This window comes from Podarcis tiliguerta (genome assembly GCF_965153285.1).
Source record: "Podarcis tiliguerta genome assembly, chromosome: 7".
NCBI lineage: Eukaryota > Metazoa > Chordata > Lepidosauria > Squamata > Lacertidae > Podarcis > Podarcis tiliguerta.
The window spans coordinates 76,807,393-76,828,756 of NC_139540.1; the positions used below are offsets into that span (position 1 = coordinate 76,807,393).

Genomic DNA, 21,364 nt, shown 5'->3' on the forward strand with positions numbered 1-21,364 from the left:
ATCTTTTATTTGTAATGGGGAAGTAGAGGAAAGTTACGGGACACATAAAATATTTCTGTTCTCACCAAAACTAGTAAAAAACTGTATTTGTTTTCTATCTATCTATGGCTGTTTGTAGCAAACCATGTCTGCAGGTTTTGATTCTTGGCGAATGCCAATGCTTTGGGCCCTTTTTTGCCCTTTCAAACCTCTATTGTGTGTGGCTTCTAAATAAAACACTTTAGAGACTTTTTCTCAGTGGGTTGTTAAGCTCATTGATTTCAAAAGCATTTCAAGATTTAGGCCACAATCCAGAAAGCCACAGGAATAACAAGCACCAAGGTTTTTCCCTTCTCTGGGTTTTTTGTTTGTTTGTTTAAAGAACAGAAGCCCCCGATTCTATATGGTAAATACTTTTTTTCAGATTCCAAAACATTTGCATTATATCTGCAGAGAATTTGACAACAGTTTGTGATGCACAGGGATGCTGCTGCTCAAAGACCAAAATAGTTGAAGCCCTGCTGAGCAAGCTCAAGCCCTTAGCTGAACCTCCCTGGATTATGGCTTTAGGCTACCATCTTCAAAAGCCTGCACCAGGAATATTTTCATGCATGCTCGACAGAAGTTGCCCATCAGGAAAAGATGGAGTGAGCTGCATAGTGTTCTAACTTCCTGTATAGTTCATTCAAAATCAGTCTGTCTTTAAGTTAGGCAATGATGGCTACAGCAAGTTTGGCAAAACTATTTGCTGCATTGTCGTTTTATACAATTAGCATGTATAAGCTGCAGTTGAGAAGACTGTATGATTGAATTCTCCCCTTGGAAAGTTCACATGGAAAACTTGCATAACAGGTGCCAATTACCAGAAAGGAGATGCTGACTAAGCCTTCTGAAAGTAAGAGCTGTTCGACAGTGGAACAGACTCCCCCGAGAGGCAGTGAACTCTCCTTCCTTCTTTGGAGATTTTCAAGCAGATTGGATGGCCATATGTTGTGGATGCTTTGGCTGAGATTCCTGCATTGCTGGGGTTGGACTAGATCACATGCAAGGTCCCTTCCAACTCTACAATTCTTTGATTCTGAAGGAGCGTCTCCATGCCCATCGTTATGCCCGGACACTGAGGTCCAGTACTGAGGGCCTTTGGCAGTTCTCTCGCTGCAAGAAGCCAAGTTACAGGGAACCAGGCAGAGGGCCTTCTCAGTGGTGGTGCCCTTCATGTGGAACGCCCACCCACCAGATGTCAAAGAGAAAAACAACTACCAGACTTTTAGAAGACATCTGAAGGCAGCCCTGTTTAGGGAAGCTTTTAATGATTAATAGACTATTGTATTTTAATATTCTGTTGGAAGCCGCCCAGAGAGGCTGGGTATAAATAAAAAATATTCTTATTCTTATTCTATAAAAGTGCAACATAGATTTATTCCCATGTGCCGCCTTTTGTGTGTGCAATTCCAACTCCCTTATTCACACACACAAGTACAAATATGTGTGTGCAGTGTAATCTGAAGCAATACAGTCCAGGAAAAGCTGTACTACTTGATTCTATTGCTTTTTTAAGGTGGCCCAAAGTTATGTCTTTCATAAGGATTAGCAATTACTGCATTTTAATTTGTATTCCAAGTGCCCCTTGTGAACAGATATCACTTCTGCTTGCTGATATTCAGGGGGAGGAGGATGCTAGTTTCTGCTGAGTTCCTCTATGGCTGAAGCCCCCCAATACTATGGAGGGGTGTGTGTGGTTATGGCAGGAAGGGAGCCCCAAAGCTCTGTTGCATGCACAGAATTCCATGCGCAGTTCTTTGGATTCAAGTCAGAGGTATACTGTATCTTAACTGAATCTAAGCACATTAAATCAGTATTCTTTTATAAAGACTATTAAACCAACAAAATAGTCCTTTTAGTGCAAGCACTTTTAATGGCACAGTGGAATTCCGCTGCCTTCTTTCCCCACATGACCCCTAAAACTGCTCTGGGGCTTCCCCCAACCACCCAGAAAAGATTTAGGGGGTCTGCAGGAAAAGTAGAGGTCAGGGAAGTTTCATTGCACAACTGAAAGTCCTTGCAATAGCAGAACTGTTAGATACCACCCTTTGTCACATACTGCTGATCCTTGATGCTTCCTTTAAACTGTGTATTTCTTGCCTGGTCTCCAGATTTACCCTTTTCTTGATTCTTTTTTAAGAGTGAGATGAATGAACAGGCACTTGGTTTCCATTGTGCCAGGTCCATCATCTTCTTAGCTTAGATCAGTGAAGACACTGAATATTTGCGAGTTACCTCTGTGAAGCTGTCCCTCTGATTTTTAGCATCACATGGCTGAAAAGAAAAAGAGGTCCAACTCATAGCTTCACATAGATTACTGTACAGCATACCCACAGTTTACACTGGGTTATGTTCAGAGGATAGCAGCTAAAGCCAAAATCACGTACAGTCATACCTTGGATCTTGAACGGCTTAGTTGCCAAACATTTTGGCTCCTGAACGATTGAAAACCGGAAGTGAGTGCTCCAGTTTTCAAACGAATTTCGGAAGCCGAACGTCCAGCACAACTTCCGATTGGCTGCAGGAAGCTCCTGCAGCTAATTGGAAGCCACGCCTTGGTTATCAAACGTTTTGGAAGTCGAACGGACTTCTGGAATGGATTCCATTTGGCTTCCAAGGTATGACTGTATAGTTAAAACACATTGGGTACAAGGGTGAGTGCGATTGCTAAAGTTATCCCCACGGACGCCCGACCACTTTCTGCTCTCTTTTAATTTTTTTAAAAAATGTTACCAGCTGAATAAAGCTGAATGCACACAAGTTTAATGCATGCAAGTTGCAGGTATACTGTATACTGTATTTTATCTTCCAATGATATTGTGGGTTCAGATTTTGTTGGGGGAAAGGAGGGGAATAAGGTGAAAGGGAGAGAGTTTTGGTTTTGTTGGAAGTAAAAATAAATGAATTTTAACACCACCGTGGCTAAAACAAATGCACTTTAACAAGAGCTTTACATTTTAAGATGTGCTGTGAATGGAATTACCATTTTCATTGCATGTTTATTCTTTTTATTTGTTTTCCAAAATTGTATAGAGCACCTCTCATCCAAAGCCCCAACTTTATACACAGCCCAAGGGACAAATCCATATAAAATGCTTTAAATAACTTTCAGTTATTTAATTTTTATTGCCCTTGCATCTCTGCTGCTCACTGCTTTTAAATTCAATTATAGTTATTTAGATTCTTTTAGTATTGTCATCCATAGCTGAAAATATTGGATTTCTTACTAACAGGCTTTAAGCCAGCAGCAAAATATATTATGCACTTAGCACTCCTATTCTGAAGTTAATAAATGCCAACTAAAATTCAATGCTTTCTTAGAAGCAGGAAAGTAGATAGGATTAGCAACAGAAATGGAACATTTCCAGAAGGAAAATTTAAAAATCCCCAATCCCACCTGCACACCTGCCCCTGATCTGTTGTTGTTCAGTCATTTAGTCGTGTCCGACTCTTTGTGACCCCATAGACCGGAGCAAGCCAGGCACTCCTGCCTTCCACTGCCTCCCGCAGTTTGGTCAAACTCATGCTAGTAGCTTCGAGAACACTGTCCAACCATCTCGTCCTCTGTCGTCCCCTTCTCCTTGTGCCCTCCATCTTTCCCAGCATCAGAGTCTTTTCCAGGGAGTCTTCTCTTCTCATGAGGTGGCCAAAGTATTGGAGTCTCAGCTTCATGATCTGTCCTTCCAGTGAGCACTCAGGGCTGATTTCCTTAAGAATGGATACGTTTGGTCTTCTTGCAGTCCATGGGACTCTCAAAAGTTTCCTCCAGCACCATAATTCAAAAGCATCAATTCTTCGGCGATCAGCCTTCTTTATGGTCCAGCTCTCACTTCCATACATCACTACTGGGAAAACCATGGCTTTAACTATACGGACCTTTGTTGACAAGGTGATGTCTCTGCTTTTTAAGATGCTATCTAGGTTTGTCATTGCTTTTCTCCCAAGAAGCAGGCATCTTTTAATTTCGTGACTGCTGTCACCATCTGCAGTGATCATAGCACCCAAGAAAGTAAAATCTCTCACTGCCTCCATTTCTTCCCCTTCTATTTGCCAGGAGGTGATTGGCCCAGTGGCCATGATCTTCGTTTTTTTGTCTACCTAATACTAGGCCAAAGCATGACTTAGCACAAGTGAGAAAACATGCACAGTATCCCAGAAAGGAGATTGTGGCCTGTTTGCTGCCCTTGGATTGCTTTGTTGTCATGTTGGATTAAGCCATGCTTTGGGTTCATGATTCTATTATATGAAACTGGGCTCATGGCTTAGCTTTCTGCAGGCAGTCCATGATTTGTAACAAAGATTTGTCCTATGCTTTACAGATCTTAGTTTGTCTGGGAGAGCTAAACCACAAGCTGAGGTTGAGATGACATACTAAGCCAAACAGTGATCATTGCCTCAATGGGACACCATTTTATGTTTCTCTGCGCTTACCAAAGGAAACACTAGCCTAGACACTAATGAATAAAGAATTGGGATTCTTCACTGATAGCTCACTGCAGGGTCTGAACTTAGGGTCATTGGAAAATCTTTTGTAAGAGAAACTAAACTTTTATCTTTTCTTTTTTCTTAAAAAAAAAATGAGTTTCTCTCCATGTTGCTACAGAGATGCTTGCAGAATTTGTGCCTGCATTCTCTAAAACACAGTACAAACGTCTGCCTCGTCCAGCATCCATTCTGGCGAACGTCCACAGCAAACCCGGAAGTACCAGAACGGGTTACTTCCGGGTTTGCCGCTCATGCATGCACAGAAGCGCTAAATTGTGCTATGCGCAGAAGCGCAAGCTACTCTGTGCACATGTGCAGATGCGGCACTTTGCCCTGTGTCCTTATCAGCTAGTGGCCAGGGCTCCGGAATGGATCCCAGTTGCAAAACAAGGTGCAACTGTGGTTCTGTCCTTATGAGGTTGTTTGCACTTGAATTCAGTCATGGATTTCAGGTGAAAACAAAAACAGCCAATATGTGGGGCTTTCTCCCCTTCTGCTCCTGCCAAATGATCCATATTCATTCTCTCTAACAGATGTGTATTACATACAAAATCTGTAATGTAAGATGCTGTAGTGTAGTATATTCATTCCCACAGGGGTGACCATGTTAGTCTGTTGAAGCAAAAACAACGAGGAGTCTGGTGGTACCTTAAAGACGAATAGATTTATTGTGGCAATATATAAGTCATCTGAAACTAAATATTCTTGACATCAACCTAATTACTTGGCTATATGTTGAGCCTTGGTTATCCTCAGCTGCTCTTGTTCTCATGCTTTTATTCTAGTTGTCAAGTGAAGTGTGCTTCTGAAAATCTGCAGAAGCAATAATTTCTGTGACATGTTATATCACTTTACTGAACTTTTAACCATATGAATAACCAAGGAGAATTTTATGGTTCCTGAAATATTTTCATCAGTTTTAACAGGTCCCAGAAAATGAGACGGAAATAATGAACTCAAGCCTTGAATGTCTGTAGCGATGTTTAGACAGGGATCAAGTAAGAGGTATTAGTGTGGTAAAGGTAAAGGGACCCCTGACCATTAGGTCAAGTCGTGGCCGACTCTGGGGTTGCGGCGCTCATCTCACTTTATTGGCCGAGGGAGCTGGCGTACAGCTTCCGGGTCATGTGGCCAGCAGAACTAAGCCGCTTCTGGCGAACCAGAGCAGCACACGGAAACGCCGTTTACCTTCCCGCCGGAGTGGTACCTATTTATCTACTTGCACTTTGACGTGCTTTCGAACTGCTAGGTTGGCAGGAGCAGGGACCGAGCAACGGGAGCTCACCCCATCGCGGGGATTCGAACCGCCGACCTTCTGATCGGCAAGTCCTAGGCTCTGTGGTTTAACCCAAAGCGCCACCCGCGTCCCGATTAGTGTTGTAAACAGCATCGAAACATGTACACGAGGCAATATGGGCCCCAAAATATAACATGATGGGCTTGACTTCCAGATATCAGAAACGTTCAGAAAGTTATCATATCCGTACTAGTTTGAAGATAAGCCAAAAACACACCAAAAACTTCCAGATTTGTGGTATCCTTGGTGGTACATTGCAAAGCCGTTTGATCTTGGAACACCAAGAAAGACAGCGTAACAATATGGTAGCACAAACCTGTACATGTCTTCAAAAGTTGTATTTATTCTGAAGCCAGCCTTTAAGGAATTTATTTGAACCAAAAAGTTGGTTTATTGGGCTTGGAGGACATGCAGGTGTAGTTGGTGAAGTGGCAGTGGTCTATCAGCCACATTGGGCTGTGAGCTACTAGAAATACCAGGTTCCTTGCTAGTTGTAAACATCTCTGAATCTTCTGCGTTCTCCCTGTTCTCAGGGTGATAATGCATTTCAGGTACAAGGAGCTGGAACTGATGCAGTCTTTAATTTATGCAGCTGTCATCCTATTGCAGCATCATTTTTTGGGAGACAACTGTTTAGTAACCAGAATGCCTTATTCTACATTCTGAGCATCTACAGCTATATCACCCACTGTTGGTCAGTACAATACGCCAATGCTGTCTTTTCACAAAGCAGCAATTACTTGTTGCTCTACTTCCCTGCATAGAGCCATCACACTCTCATAAAGGTCAAGCCGTTGATTTGGAGTTTACTGAAACACAGTATACTGAAATTGTACTGTAGATGTGACGCTCCTGTTGTTCTGGGTGGAAGGTGTTACACTCATTTGGAAGTCCTAACTGAATCAGATTGTTTTCAAGTGGTAAAGCGAAGGTTTGATGTATTGTGTGTTGAATTGTCTCACCCCATCTTATTACGATGCAAGATTAAAACAACATACAGACTGTGTGTCCATACATTTCTGGTCAGATATTTTGTAATCAGCAGGCTTTGTAGGGGCTCACTTATCCAACATGGTGGGTGCTTTCATGGTGTAGGAGTTCTCAAATTATATTTGGAATTATATTCACTGCACAACAGGCTCCCTGGCAGGACTCAAAATATGTTACTGAGCTTACCAGACTTACTTTTTCAACACCAAATTGTATATGATTCTTTGCCTCCACAATGAGATGATAAGAGTATTTATCTGCTTGAAAAAATGTGATAGGGGATGTGGTAAATGTAATTACTGTCATTGCCATGAAGAACAAATATTTGATTTTCACTGGTGCTGCAAAGAAACAGGGCCCTCTCATAGCCATATCTGGGTGGTAGGCTATTTAGGATTGCTTCCTCCTAGAAATTCACAGTCAACTGGATTCCAGGGCACTTTGCAGAATGTAGATCCTAACCTTGATTGCTGTCCTTTTAAAGTCTTGTTGAACTTTGGAACTGCAAACTGATTGGATATTGGCTATAACTAATAGCTTCAGGCCTGCAGAAAGTTCCAAAGCTCCATTTTGTGAGGTTTATGGCGCTTGCAGAATTTGATCTAATTAATACATGTATTCTATTTCTGCTATTTAGAAAGCAACCTCCTAGCCAGTGGCGTAGCGTGGGGGGTGCCAGGGGTGCGAGCCGCACCGGGCGCAACATTTAGGGGGGCGCAAGTCCAGAGGGAAGGGACAAGCAATCGAGGCTTGGCTGGGGTGGGGGGTCGTCGTCTCCGTTTGGCCGGCCCCCCTCGAGGAAGCGGGAACCTCTCCAAGGTGCAGCGCGCTGTCGGTGGAGGGAAAAGAGCCTCGCAGCAGCAGCAGCAGCAAAGCCGGGAGGAGGAGGAGGTGGAGCAGCAAAGCCGGGAGGAGGAGGAGGTAGAGGCACCGCCTGCCTGCCACAGGATCCAATCCGAGCCTGCTAATCGCTTGCTGGGAATTAAGCGGCTCAAAGAGGCAAAGGAAGAGGTGGAGGCGGAGCCGCTGGCCCGGCAGGGAGGAAGCTGGAGAGAGCAGCGCGCCTGGGCGCAGCGAGGTGGGGTAGGTGCGGGCGCCCTGGCTGGCTGCCCGCCTCCCGGGCTCAGTGCCTCCATGACCCCTCCAGCGGCGATGGGAGAGATCAGGGGTCTGGAGCAGCCCTGGCTGGCCTGTTCCTGCTTCTCCCCCGCCTCCTTCCCATTGCCGGCGCCTTGATCTCATCCGGATCAGGGACGAAGCACGCCCATCCTTTGCTACTCCTTGTCGGGTCACTGCTTCATTTCTCCAGGGAGAGAGAGAGGAGAGGAGAGGTGCCAGGGATTGCCAAGCGTGTGTGACGCAAAGGGCCTGCCCACACGCAGGCTGAGCGCCGCGTGGCGGGGGCGGAGGGAGGCACTCTGCACATGCTTAGGAGGCGCTCGCTCTTTCCGAAGAAGGACCCGGATACTGGATCAAGGCCACAAGGGCCCATCTAGAGTGGCCAAGCAGACGCGTCAATGAGAAGCACTCAAAGCAGGACCGGGGCACAAGAGCGCTCTCCCTTCCTGCTGTTTCCAGGGGGTGGAAGCGTCGCTGCCTCGAGGGGCTTCCGAGATACCCTGGGGTGAAATCCCGCTTCACCTTCTTGGGAGTCCCTCTCTTATGCTTTGGGGGGGGGGTAGCAAGGGGGAAGAATAATGATTTCCTCCACCACCAGCCCCAAATTCTATAGTAAGAGAAATTGGGGGCCAAGCCAACTGGGGAAATGGTGAGTCTCTAACTATAGAGCTCAGGTATTTAGGAGCAAGCTGGCTCTGCCCATAGGGAGGAAAAGCACTCTGTGCAAGCTCAGAAAACCCATGCTATGCCACTGCGAGCTCGCACTCGCAGCTCTCTGCCCCTATCTGGCTCACTCACTCTCTCTCACTGCAGTGCTGGCTGTGCGAATCTGATCCGAGCCGCCGGGTCGCCGCCCACTGTGGAGGGGAGGGTGCCAGGCGTGCGGTGCAGTGCGGAGAGAGAGCGAGGGACTATCTGGGGGAGGGACAGTGCAGCGGGGGGGGGCGCAAATTACTTGCCTTGCCCCGGGTTAGGGGGCGCAAATTACTTGCCTTGCCCCGGGTGCTGACAACCCACGCTACGCCACTGCTCCTAGCTCTCTACCACTTTCCATTGTTTTTGCAACAAAAGGCAACAAAAGGCAAATGTTAAGCATCCCTAAATGTTGTAGATATTCTCGAGGATGGCTAGACAATGTAGTAGCCTCCAGGTGTCATAGACTACAAAATCCCCTCAAGCAGTATGTTCAGTGGTAAGAGCTGATGGGATATTGCCCGGCCCTGAACTTTTCCCATTTCTTTCCAGAGACAGAAACTTTTCACAGACCTGAAATGTAGATTAGATTAGATTAGTACTTTCAGGACTGGCTCAGTTGTCAAACACTAAAATACTTAATGTGAATTAACAAGCTAATGACATAAATTTGTGTGTGTGTGTGTATACAGTGGTACCTCGGGTTACATATGCTTCAGGTTACATACGCTTCAGGTTACGGACTCGGCTAACCCAGAAATAGTGCTTCAGGTTAAGAACTTTGCTTCAGGATGAGAACAGAAATCGTGCTCTGGCGGCGCAGAAGCAGCAGCAGGAGGCCCCATTAGCTAACCTGAAGTGGTGCTTCAGGTTAAGAACAGTTTCAGGTTAAGTACGGACCTCCGGAACGAATTAAGTACTTAACCCGAGGTACCAGTGTGTGTGTGTGTGTGTGTGTATATATTGAAGAGAAGAAACCTTGGCTACAGATCATGGTTAGCAAGGGGGGAGCTTAATCATGGACAAAGGTTCAGACAGCACCCCATGCCAAACCTTCTCTTAGCTCAGTGTGCCACAGGATTATGAAAAAGACCAGGAAGCAGCAGAGCAGCTGCAAGCAGTTTTCTCTCTCGCATGCTGGCTATTTCGTTTTAACAGCTAATTTTAGTTGATGCTCTGGTCATTTTGCATTAGTCTAGAGACAATGTTATTTTGTGTAGCTAGGACATGTCTGCTAGCATTATCTGCCTTTACTGTAAAATTTAGGGCCTGGGATGGGAAAGATTTTAGAGGCCATGTTAAGTTCTTATGGCATACTTTTAACATAAATCAAATATGTCGTGCTGAATATTTGTAAGAATGGCGGGAAGAAGCCTCAGTAGATTCCTGAAATTTGTATGAACTGTGTCAGGAATCTCCCTAAGGACTGCATCTGTGCAAAACATTCTATTTTACTTTATAGCGTTTTTAATTCATTTGCAATTATTTGCTGCTCAGTGCAGTCCAGTGAGTGCACCAGGACACACCGCAAAAAATTATTACGCAGTAGTGAAGACTTCAGTGTTTTAACTCTGGGTTACAACAGAAGGCAAGCAGTTAACAATGATTGCAAAAATAATATTCACAATAACATGAAACCTTTTTTTATCACATTATGAATGAGTAAAAAAATTGGCTCGAGGTCTGTAGCTGGCAAAGTAAATCTTGCCATGACCAGAGAAGTTGCTGTAGTCTGAGAAGCCAACAAGACGTAAATTGTCTGCATATCTGACCAGTTTGCTTCCCCTTTAAGGAGTGGCTCTAAAAATTTAGTTCAGTTCTCAGAAAAGGTTGGGCAATAAAACAATGCAGCTAGGAAAAACTCTTAAGGAACAACCATAACATTGCATTTGGTATAGAAGTCTTTGGAATGGAATTGAGCCTTTTCATTAAGACCCAGCTTTCATCTGCTCAAAGGGACACATTTTAGGTAGCCTGGTGTTTCAAAGACAAGGTGCCTTAAACCAGTATTTAAAGGTTCTAATAATAATCGCAAAAAGGGGAAGTAGGGTACTTCTTATCAAGAGATTTATTAAGGTCCCAGATATTTGCTCCGTAAGAAAAACATGGTGTACGTTTTCATTTCAGCACAGCAGAAAACCAGTATTTCTTTTATTTATTTCTTATCAATGTGTTTTGAATAACTTATTATTATTATTTTAGAACTGCAAGCTGCCTTGAGAGTTCTAACTGAAACGAAGGGTGAAATGTCATGTTTTATGAATGAGCTTTAAATGATGGGCTGTATTCAACATAGCACTTACTTAAGTAATTCCATCAGCACAAATGATTTCTGCTAGTACTACAGAATGCCCTCCTCTATCCTCCCGCCCCTTGACCTCACCCCATCTGTTACAGGGGTTCCCCCAACCCTTCGTTCTATAAGATGCACCAGACCATAAGGAGGAAAACAAGAAAAAAAAATATTCTGAATCCTAGAAGGCAGAACAGCAAGAGGGATCTGGCTTCTGGGATAGCCTCTTGCTGTCCTGGCTTCTGGGATAGCCACGCGCAGCCTCTCCCAGGCAGCGGGATGAAGGCTCCCCCTGCCCAGAAGAGGCTGTGCAGGGCTAAGGCAGAAGCCAGGACAGCAATCGGGGCGCCGTTCTTCCTCCCGCTTTGCAAGAGAGGCGCTTCACTGAAGGGGCGCTGCGCAGCTCTCCCTCTGAGCAGTGCCATTTGCTCCATAAGACGCACTCGCATTTCCCCTTACTTTTTAGGAGGGAAAAAGTGCGTCTTATGGAGCGAAAAATACGGTAGGTTGGATGAACTGCACATTTCTTTACTGATATATATACTTATTGTTGTGGTGTACATTATAGCCTTCTCTTGACTTGAAGAATTAAGAAAGTTCCAGTTTTAGCCTTGCGGTACTGGGGCCGATTGCTGATTAATAAACATAGCAGCCATGTGAAATAATTCTGCCTCCATTTTGAAAACCATGCAGGTGGCATGACTTGCCATTCAGCAAAGCCTTCTGTCAATTTCCTCCATCCCTCTTTCTTCCCACCGACTCTTGTGTGCAGCCTATGAATGCTCCCTGTCTCCACCTTCATGAAAGGTCAATATATCTAAGCCAATGTACTATACTCTTATGTAAATATAATTGCTACTTATAATACCGAAATTTCAGTATTAACTTACAGAACTGAATTTCAGCATGAATAACACATGCAAAGACAATCAAGCTGTTATTGCAGAGAAAGCTAATCAGAATGGTTGAATTGTACCTGATTGGAAATAATCAGCAGAAAATGTAATAAATATTAACACAGTTTCAGAGATTTACTTAGATTACATCTGATTAACTTTCTTCTTCTTCTTGATAGAGCACTCAAATGACTAGAAAAAGAGGCGGGGTGGATGAAAATGTATTTGAGTCTTAACAGTTTTACAAAGCAAAGACATAATTTATCGATATCTAGTTATAGTTTGTGTTCTAAAAATAATACAGTAATGACTCTTTTAAGAAAACTAGTTGAAGCTGTCACAATCTTTTCCCCCTTCAAAACAATTGAAACCAATTGCAACTCTCTCTCTTTTTTAAACAAACTATGTTATTGGAAAATCCAAACAAAATTAAGTACTCATCAGCCTAATTTATTTAAATAGGGGAGAATTAAGCATATGCTTCTCTTTTTGATCAAAATCAAATGTGTTCTGTTTTATTTTTCATTGCTTTTTCTTCTTCTTAAAACGGAAGATAATATTGTGCACGCCCCTGTCCCATTTTCATCTTTCTTTATATTTTAGCTCAGCTTCCCCATACTTTACATGCCCTGGTCTTCTAGAACATGTAAAGCCCTCCTCTTACTTACACAAATATTGGTTGCTGAAGAGTTACACTGTATGTTTGGGGCACGTGCCCAGACAAGTTTGTGTGTGTGTGAATGCAGGATAAATGTGCTCCTTCTCCCCAAGAAGGCTGGGTATGAATGAATGAAAGAATAAATGATTGTGCTAATGGCTTCCTGTTCTGCCTGGTGCAATGCTATTGTTTCAAAGCACACCCATGGTAAGAACGTTTGTGTGAAAACACTCCCAGGGTGAACCCAGCACGGGGAGGGGGAATTAGCACGAAATAGCTAAAAAGCCCTATTCATTTGTGCTGGATATTAATGGAATAATACTTAATCTTAAAACATTTAAAAACAAGGGCCTTGTGCTTTTGTCAGTTTAAACCAGTGTCTCCACCCCCATCCTTCTGCCCGGACACTGAGGTCCAGCGCCGAGGGCCTTCTGGTAGTTCCCTCGCTGCAAGAAGCCAAATTACAGGGAACCAGGCAGAGGGCCCTCTTGGTAGTGGCACCCGCCCTGTGGTACGCCCTCCCACCAGATGTCAAAGAGATAAACAACTACCAGAAATTTAGAAGACATCTGAAGTCAGCTCTGTTTAGGGAAGCTTTTAATGTTTAATAGACTATTGTATTTTAATATTCTGTTGGAAGCCGTCCAGAGTGGCTGGGGAAACCCAGCCAGATGGGCGGGGTATAAATAATAAATTATTATTATTATCTCTGCACTCGTGAAAGTGTGAGGTTTGCTGCTTCTTTTCCCCATCTCCAGTTCGGTAGGATCCTGCCTCCACACTTTCTCTCACAGGAAAAATGCTTACTTTTGAAATGAAAGTTCAGTGTATAATAATTCTGAGCGTAGGCTTCTCTCCTCTCCTCAAGTAGCTACAACCAGTTGAAAATATAGAACTATTTCGCATACACCCTTGTTTTGTAATTATGCAACAATTACTGTTAGGAAACCTGTTGTAACAATTACCTGAAGTGACAGAACTATGGGATATTTTGTTCCAGAAACTGAAATGCACTGTTATTTGCTTGGTACCCGTTACTCTAGCTCAGGTGGCACATGAAAATATTTTCCTGGTCAGCCCATTTTCCTTAAGATGCATTTTTGTTGCACTCTTTTGTTTTCCTATTGCTGATCCTCAAGATTCCAACACAGAAAACTTGATTCCTGGTGTAGACATTCTTGTTAGTCATTTCTGTATATATTTCCTGGTTCTAAAATCCAACACCATTTTTCTACTTTGAGGTTACATTGATGTAAGTTCACACTGAATAAAGCACTGGGCAAGAGACTTATCAAGAAAGCAATTTCTTTAAAACCAAGTTGGGTCATTCCATAGCAAGTGGTCAAACTTTTCTACCTCATGTCATTCAATTTTCTTAATATTTTGTACACTTGTTGAATGACTTGATTGATTTTATTGTTTGCAGCTAATAGGTTAATGCAATTGCAGCTAATGGACCAATACAATATGAATACAAATTGCACAGCTGCAAAACAAAACTATGTACAAAATATGTGATCCCATTGAGATCCCAATATGAAATTTTGCAGGTAGCTTTTAGAAATATTACATAATCAATACAATTTTTTTAAAATTTTAATCCTAAATTTTTAATCACTTTTTAAAATTTTGTAGCTTAAATTTAAAAATTAAAGTAGGTCCATCATGTGACATATAATATTAAAGCCCATGAAGTCCTGAAGAGATTGGTGTTTTTATTTTTGACATATTTCAATTCTGGGCTGAGCTTTTAAAGCTTTTGTGTAGTCCAGCAAGGCCAAAATTGTCAAAAAAAAATTTGAAATTTCAGACCCTCATAACTCACAACAGGATGAGATAAAAAAAAGTTTAGATTCAAACTTAGTTTTGATCATTCAACAAATGTACAGAATATTAAGAAAATTGGATGACATGAGGTAAAAAAAGTTGGATCACTTGATATGGAATGACCCAGTTGCATGTGAGCCTTGTAGCCTGGGTTAGTTACTCTGAAAGTTGCTCTAAAAACTGGAGGACATGGTATTATGGGCTGGTGTCAGAAAAGAGAGAACCCTGGTTTTAATTCTCTACAAAATATCGAAGGTCACATTGCATAAATGTTTTCATTCATAAAGGTATAGTAAAATGCTTTGCTCTTCCCCCTTCCAGTACTTGCAGCCTCTTTGCTGCAAACCCTGCTTCATTCATAATAGCTGTGCTTCATGGTCCTTCCAGGCTGCGGGATCATGAATCCTAGGGCCATGTTCTCAAACAAATGAAGGACAGGGCCAATGTGTCTTAGCCAGTTCACTCCAACAAACAAGTGTGTATCTTAGAATGTGCCCCGAAGATTCTGGAGTACATTCCAGGACACAATCTCAGCTGAACTGCTCTTAGTGCTGGCAGGTAAGTCAACTCTGGGAACAATATTCATCTGCCATCTCAGTTGTTGCCGTGTTGCTAATGAAGAATCATAGAGTAGGACTTGCTGACTACTGGAGCATTGGTTGGGATGAAAACCATGGAGGTAAGGGGGGGGGTCCCCAGGGCCCAGCCTCTTGCTCACCTCATGGCAATGGAGGGCCTCCATTAAGGACTTTGGGTCAGCGAGCTGGAGGGAGAACGTTGCCCTGCATAATGGGGGCCTGTGGAGACAAACAGCCACAAAAATGGAATCCTAGACTTACCGTATATTCTCTGTTGTCATTTAGTGCTAATTTGAGTGTGCCATATTTCTCCTTGATTCTGGCACTCAGATTTTAAAGTGGTATCTAGTAGGCTGAGTTTTATTGATGGTATTTGAACATAAAAGCAGGGCTGGTGCTGTATAGCAACACTGATACATTTCTCTTAATTTTTATTCAAAAGTAAAACAAAACATATTATCCAGAAACATATCATCCTTGTTTTCCCCCCTTTTTCTCCCTCCCCTCCCTACCCCCACAGAACTCACCCACCCCAACCCCACAACTTCCCTCAGTTCCAATCTTTTATTTCTCTAAAAATGCTGTTTTCTGCATGTTACACAGTTGTATAGATCCTCAAACTATTTAAGTAATAATTATCAATGAAAAGTTTGTGAATGTTTATGTTAATAATTATCAATGAAAAGTTTGTGAATGTTTATTCAAAACCAGCCAAGGAGTCCAGTTCGCTTTGTTGCGTCTTCAAATACTTTGTAAAGGGTTCCCATTCATCTTTAAAGTCATAGTTATCCTTGTCCCGTAAACACTGATACATTTCAAGACAATTAGATGGCGCCCAGGAGTTTTTAGAGCATAACCGCTTTCAGTTGAATAACTGTTCCAAAGCTAGAAACGAGAAAAGATGCAGGGAAAATGCTACCATTCTTGAACATTTGTATGTGTCACACATTGTGCTTTTCTTCAGGGGTGGGGTTGATGGAGGCATGACTTTGACATAAGAATTGTAAAAGCATTTTTATTTTAAACAAGACTTTTGTTCCCTTCCCAAAGCTCTACCTTGTGTGTTAACCCAATTTTAAAACTTTTCTGAGATCATGATAAAAGATCATAACGTGTGTGTTTTTCTTTTGAAAAGAGCGTAGAGGAGATTCATTCACATATATAAACTTATCACAGCCAATGATCTTTTTTAAAAAAACAACAACTACAAAACTGTAGCATGTCCATTGCCAGGAACGAGTAGTGGATTGAGAAGATGGTGACCACTGTTTCTTTATCCTAGGAATGTCAGCTCTGCTGGAGAAGAAGCCCGCAGAAGAATGAGAGAGTGTGATGGACTTACGGATGCATTGCTGTACGTGATTCAGTCTGCTCTAGGGAGCAGTGAAATTGATAGCAAGGTTTGCCATCTTTGTTTTTATAGAAACAGTATTCTGAAGGGGGGGAAACCCACATTAACAGAGGCACATCATACATCCTTCAAGTTATAATAATTAAATTTCAGGATCCTTTGCCTTTAAGGAAAGCCTGTACTTACTGTGTGAGATATATGTCTGTCCTATCAAATTCAGCCATAGTAGTGGCAACAGGTACTTAGCAATTAAGTCCAGAGGCTCAGACTTTGGGCCTTGCAAAGCCAAAGGGGCCTTCGTGTACAGTGTGAGTATAAAAGGAGAACCTCTGGGAAACAGAGGTGAGATCTTTCGAGGAAGGACAGTATTTAAATCTAATAAATAAATAAGCAGCGTAAGAAGATATACTTGATGTGCTGGACCTTGAATTGTCTCAGTGAAGGTAAGCTACCTTGTTTGCCTGCCGCAGTCTCTACAGGAGCTAATATATTGGGATGGGGGGGGGTGAGTTGTGTGCTTTTGTGGAGATTTTGTTTGATGAGTTTTACAACTTAAATGTAGAGTTTCATTAATGAATGACTACAGAGCTTGAACTATAGAGATGGCAATTCCTTTTGTTAATGAGTATTAAAACTGTTTGATGGACATTAACTCCACTGATCACTGGGTACAGGTGTCAATGTTGCCTTTATCTGGTTTTCATTGTTTATATTTTCTTAACCTTGGATATGATACTGTTTTTGATACAGTCATTCTTTACGGTTGTTCTCAGAATTTTTTTTAAAAATCGCCATTTGGGTTGGAAGGCGGAGGAAAAACAAAATGTTGCATATTCTTTTTTCTGTAAAATGGCAAGTGTTTCTGTAGGGCTTTATTTGAATTCTTCATACAGGTAAACTAAGGTAAATTGGCAAAGCCTAATACTTACTCTCACGGGAACACCAGAAGCTTCCGAGTTTGGTCCATCTAGCATGACATTGTCAGCACAGACTGGCAGCAGCTGTCCAGGGTTTCAGGCAGGGAGAATTCCCAGCCCTCCTTGGAGATTCTGGGAGTTGAAAGAAGGACCTTTCGTAAGCAAAATAGATGCTCCACCAATGAGCTGCAGCACTTGATGAACATTAGTCTAAACTGGAATAATTTGGTGAAAATGTTAACAGCTTTGTTTTGTCAACATCATAACTTCATGCCCCCTCTAGGTTATAATCTGCCTTGACTCCGTATTTAAGTATGGAACACTCAACGTCCCTACACTTACATGACCCAATACATGAGCATTATATCTCACCTGGACCCAAATTTTGAGGGATAACTCGTTTCAATATACAGTCGTACCTTGGGTTGAATGTGCTTTAGGATGAGCGAGTTTGAGTTGCGCTCAGATCAGCAGGTGTAAAAGCATTAGTTAGCACTTGAAATAACTTCTGCATTAAGCAGTACAGTGGAACCTCAGTTTTTGAACGTTTCAGCTTTCAAACGCTGAAAACCTGAAGTAACTGCTTCGGTTTTTGAATGCTTTTCGCAAGCCGAACATGCCACACAGCTTCTGTTTTGAGTTTCCCTATTGTATTGATGCTTCCATATTGAGTTTTCAGTTTTTGAACGTTTCGGAAGTCGAATGGTCTTCCGGACCGGATTACGTTTGAAAACCGAGGTTCCACGTTATCTGATAGTTAAATCATGGTTGCATGACAAGAAGGAAGAGCTTGTTTTACAGTAACGAAGTTTATCTTAGTTTATTTGTATGAAGAACTTAAATATATGTATGACACTTTTCTTTCCCACAGCAAAGCTGCCAGTATTAAATTTCAGCACCCTGGCTGAAGAGTGAAGACAGCAAAGAACTAGCTGTGGCTAGCATCCTTTTCCAGAATATTTTGCACTTCACATGTGTGTGAAGGACTGCTTCTTTTCACCTTTTAAACTTTTCAGATTGATAAAAAAAAAGAACTTTTCAGATTGCTAGAAAATGCAAAACTGGCCCTTGTGTTTGAGTACACTTGGCAGCAAAAAGCAGCACTTCCTGAGCTGAAGCATCTTTGGTCTGCGAAATTTTATATGCATGGCCCAGTAATTGATGTGTGTGCAGGTTACGGTATGTCATATAATAGCCTAAAATCAATTAGTGAGTAGTAAAACAACTCTAATCTGCCAGGTTATCATTGTAGTCAGGAACGCAATTCATGCATTCATGCAAAGTCGTTTCTGCCTGCCCCCTCCCCCCAACAAAACTCCTTCTTCCTGCTGTCTCCATGAGCTGCATAAAAGCTGAATCGGTAGCTGCATATCAAAGCTTCTTGAATCACCTTGGCAAACAGAAAATGAGGCGTTGAAATGCTTCAGAATTGGATCTTCTGAACTCGTTCGGATCAATGAAATCCACGCTATTTCCTTACCAGGCACCCAAGAGTAGTAGGAAAGAATTCTAAACCTTAGCAGAGTCTTCTGTTCTTAAGAAGATTCCCTTTTTCGGGTACTGTTCTAAATGAAAAAGAGTGTTCTATTGTATAAAACTGTAAATGAGGTAAACTAGAGTCCCGGTTCCAGCAGCACACAGGAGAGAACAGAATGCCTGGCACATTAATTCATAGCATTTAGAAGAATAAGGAAGAAGGGAGTCTTCAGAACCTGTTTGGATCAATGAAATCCATAGTTTTCTGTACACTGCTTTGCAGTTAAACGGCATATAGATTGTTTAAAGAAGATAAAATAAGTACTGTATTGGCCCAAATATATGCCGCACCCGGATATAAGACATACAAGGGGGGGGGAGACAATACCCGAATATAAGGCACTCCCTTAAAATTCCCATTCTGTTTTACCATGTGTCTGTTTCAGCAGCGATATCGTAAAAGCCAGTTTTTGTAAGGTCGTGAATTTAAGCCGCCCTTTTAAAAAGTGAGGCTTATATTCAGGCCAATACGGTAATATCAGGGCCTGATAATCAGCATCTATTGCTTCAAAATACAGTTTATGTTTTGCTTTTGCTTTTTTAAAAAATAACAGCTCAGAAAATGGGGCTGCAGATGGCATACTGAAACGCTGTACTACTGTTGCGAACTAACATTATTCCTGTGAAGCAGCATGTGCATTGATAGTGCCATCTACTTCCTTCTCTAAAGCTGATATTATCGCAGACATCTAAGAACCATTGTACACACACTGGACACATGTGGACCTTTCTCAAACAGCTTCATGACTTATGAAGCCCTGTATGAGCCCTACAGACCATGCCTGCCTCAGTCTTCCCTCCCTTCCATCAAGCAGCAGCTTCAGCACACAGCTCTAGCTTATTAACCAACATTAAACCAGAATTTCCTGGTTGCAGCCAAGATCTCCACACATTAAACCGAGTGCAGCAGGAAGTGGTTAGTGACGGAGGAGGAGTATGCATCTACTGTGGTCTCCCATGGCGTCATAAACCACGATGATCTAGGTATCATCAGCATAGAGGTGGTATGGAAAGCCAGATTAGAGAAGACCAAAAGAAGAGAGTTAGATGAGAGAAGGTCAAGGCAAGTGGAAGCAAGAAGCCATCAAGAGCTCTATTTATTTATTTTTTTCAAAATAGGTAAGGCGCTGGCAGGTTTGAATGTAGTAAGGAAAGAACCAGAGGAACGAGATACAGTCATACCTCAGGATAAATACATTGAGTGCTTTTGGATTGCGGAGCACGTTACTTCCAGGTTTTGCCCCTCGCGCATGCGCAGATGGTCAAAATGATGTCACACGCATGCGCGGAAGCAGCGAAACTCGACCCGCGCACACGCAGACGTGCTGTCACGTCTTATGTTCTGTTCGGGATGTGAACCGAGCTCCGGAACAGATCCCGTTCGCATCCTGAGGTACCACTGTAGATTGATAATGTGCTGGAGAGGAGGGGAAATGACAAGTAGACAATCAGAAGGGATAGGATACAGGAGAGAAGGGAGGAAAGGCCTCCATTGGGTTTCATGATAGATGGTCAGAGAGATCCCCTATTCAGGGAACCATGGGTCTCATGAAGAATTATTTTATTTCACTTACAGTGAAGGAAGCAAGGGTTGAAACCACAGGAGCAGCAGGCCCATTACTGTCACAACTCTCCACTCACTAGCTACAATTCTAATGCCAAAATGTTAAGAAGGCTGAACCATTTCAAATTCAAACAGAATTCATTATCAAATGAAAGCAACTCTATTCAAAAAACAAAAACCCAACACTTTGGTGTCCTAAATTTCATCATTATTTCCATGCAAAAGAGCAAAAGTTAAGATTCTTCATTGCGCTATATGATATTTCCATCACTCTGAGATGGACCAAATGACATATGTAATAATTTCACTACTTAAAAAGAGGAAAGGTCTGGTAGCTTAAGACAGTTCAAATAAGCAACTAAAAGAATGGATGACTCCCTAAAATAGGCTTTATTTCCTGGTCCCGTCCTCCCATTATCAATCCATGTGGGATTCATACAAGATATACACGTAAGACTATAACATAAATAATCTTTCCCATGTAAATGGGGAAAAATCCAGTTTACATACATCCAATTTATCACATTTTAACTTTAATTCTACCCCCTTTCACAATGGATTTTCTCTGAAATTTGTTTGATACTGTTAACTATTGACTCAAACGCCATTCTCTCAATCAAAAAAAGGCTTTGCAACTTCTTACATGCTTAATTAAGGTGGTTTTCAGTTTGGAAGCACCTATGTACAAACATGAAAATTGTCAAAAGCAGGCTAGCACCTCACCTTCTCTGATGTGCAGCTGCCCCAACACCATTGTAGAATTAGCCGTTTTAAGAACTTGCCTTTCAGGTTTTTCATAGTTTTACAAATGGTAGCTGCTAATCAGGGGAGTACCCAGCGGGGACAATTTTATACCAAAAACAATGTTCAAGACTGAAATCCTTTCTGTTGAATGTGAGAATCCTAAAATAATTTTCCATTCCTTTTTATCTTCCTTTTTAGACCGTTGAAAACTGTGTGTGCATTTTAAGGAACCTCTCATACAGACTCGCTGCAGAAACATCTCAGGGACAGCAAATGGGGACCGATGAACTAGATGGCTTGCTTTGTGGCGATGCCAATGGAAAAGATGCAGAAAGTTCAGGATGCTGGGGCAAGAAGAAGAAGAAAAAGAAATCTCAAGATCAGGTACTGAAAAT

General features: G+C 42.3%; 1 protein-coding gene across 6 annotated transcripts in view; it reads left to right on the forward strand.

Annotated features, from left to right (window-relative positions):
• The window catches only part of LOC310681506 (catenin delta-2), a 248,418-nt gene that overhangs the window by 151,290 nt on the left and 75,764 nt on the right, over nt 1–21,364 (forward strand). For all 6 annotated transcript variants that reach the window (XM_083449350.1, XM_083449353.1, XM_083449352.1 and 3 more), the window contains 2 exons: nt 16,140–16,257; nt 21,168–21,353. In XM_083449350.1, the coding sequence (XP_083305476.1) occupies nt 16,140–16,257; nt 21,168–21,353 (304 nt within the window). The remainder of the gene's footprint in view (nt 1–16,139; nt 16,258–21,167; nt 21,354–21,364) is intronic.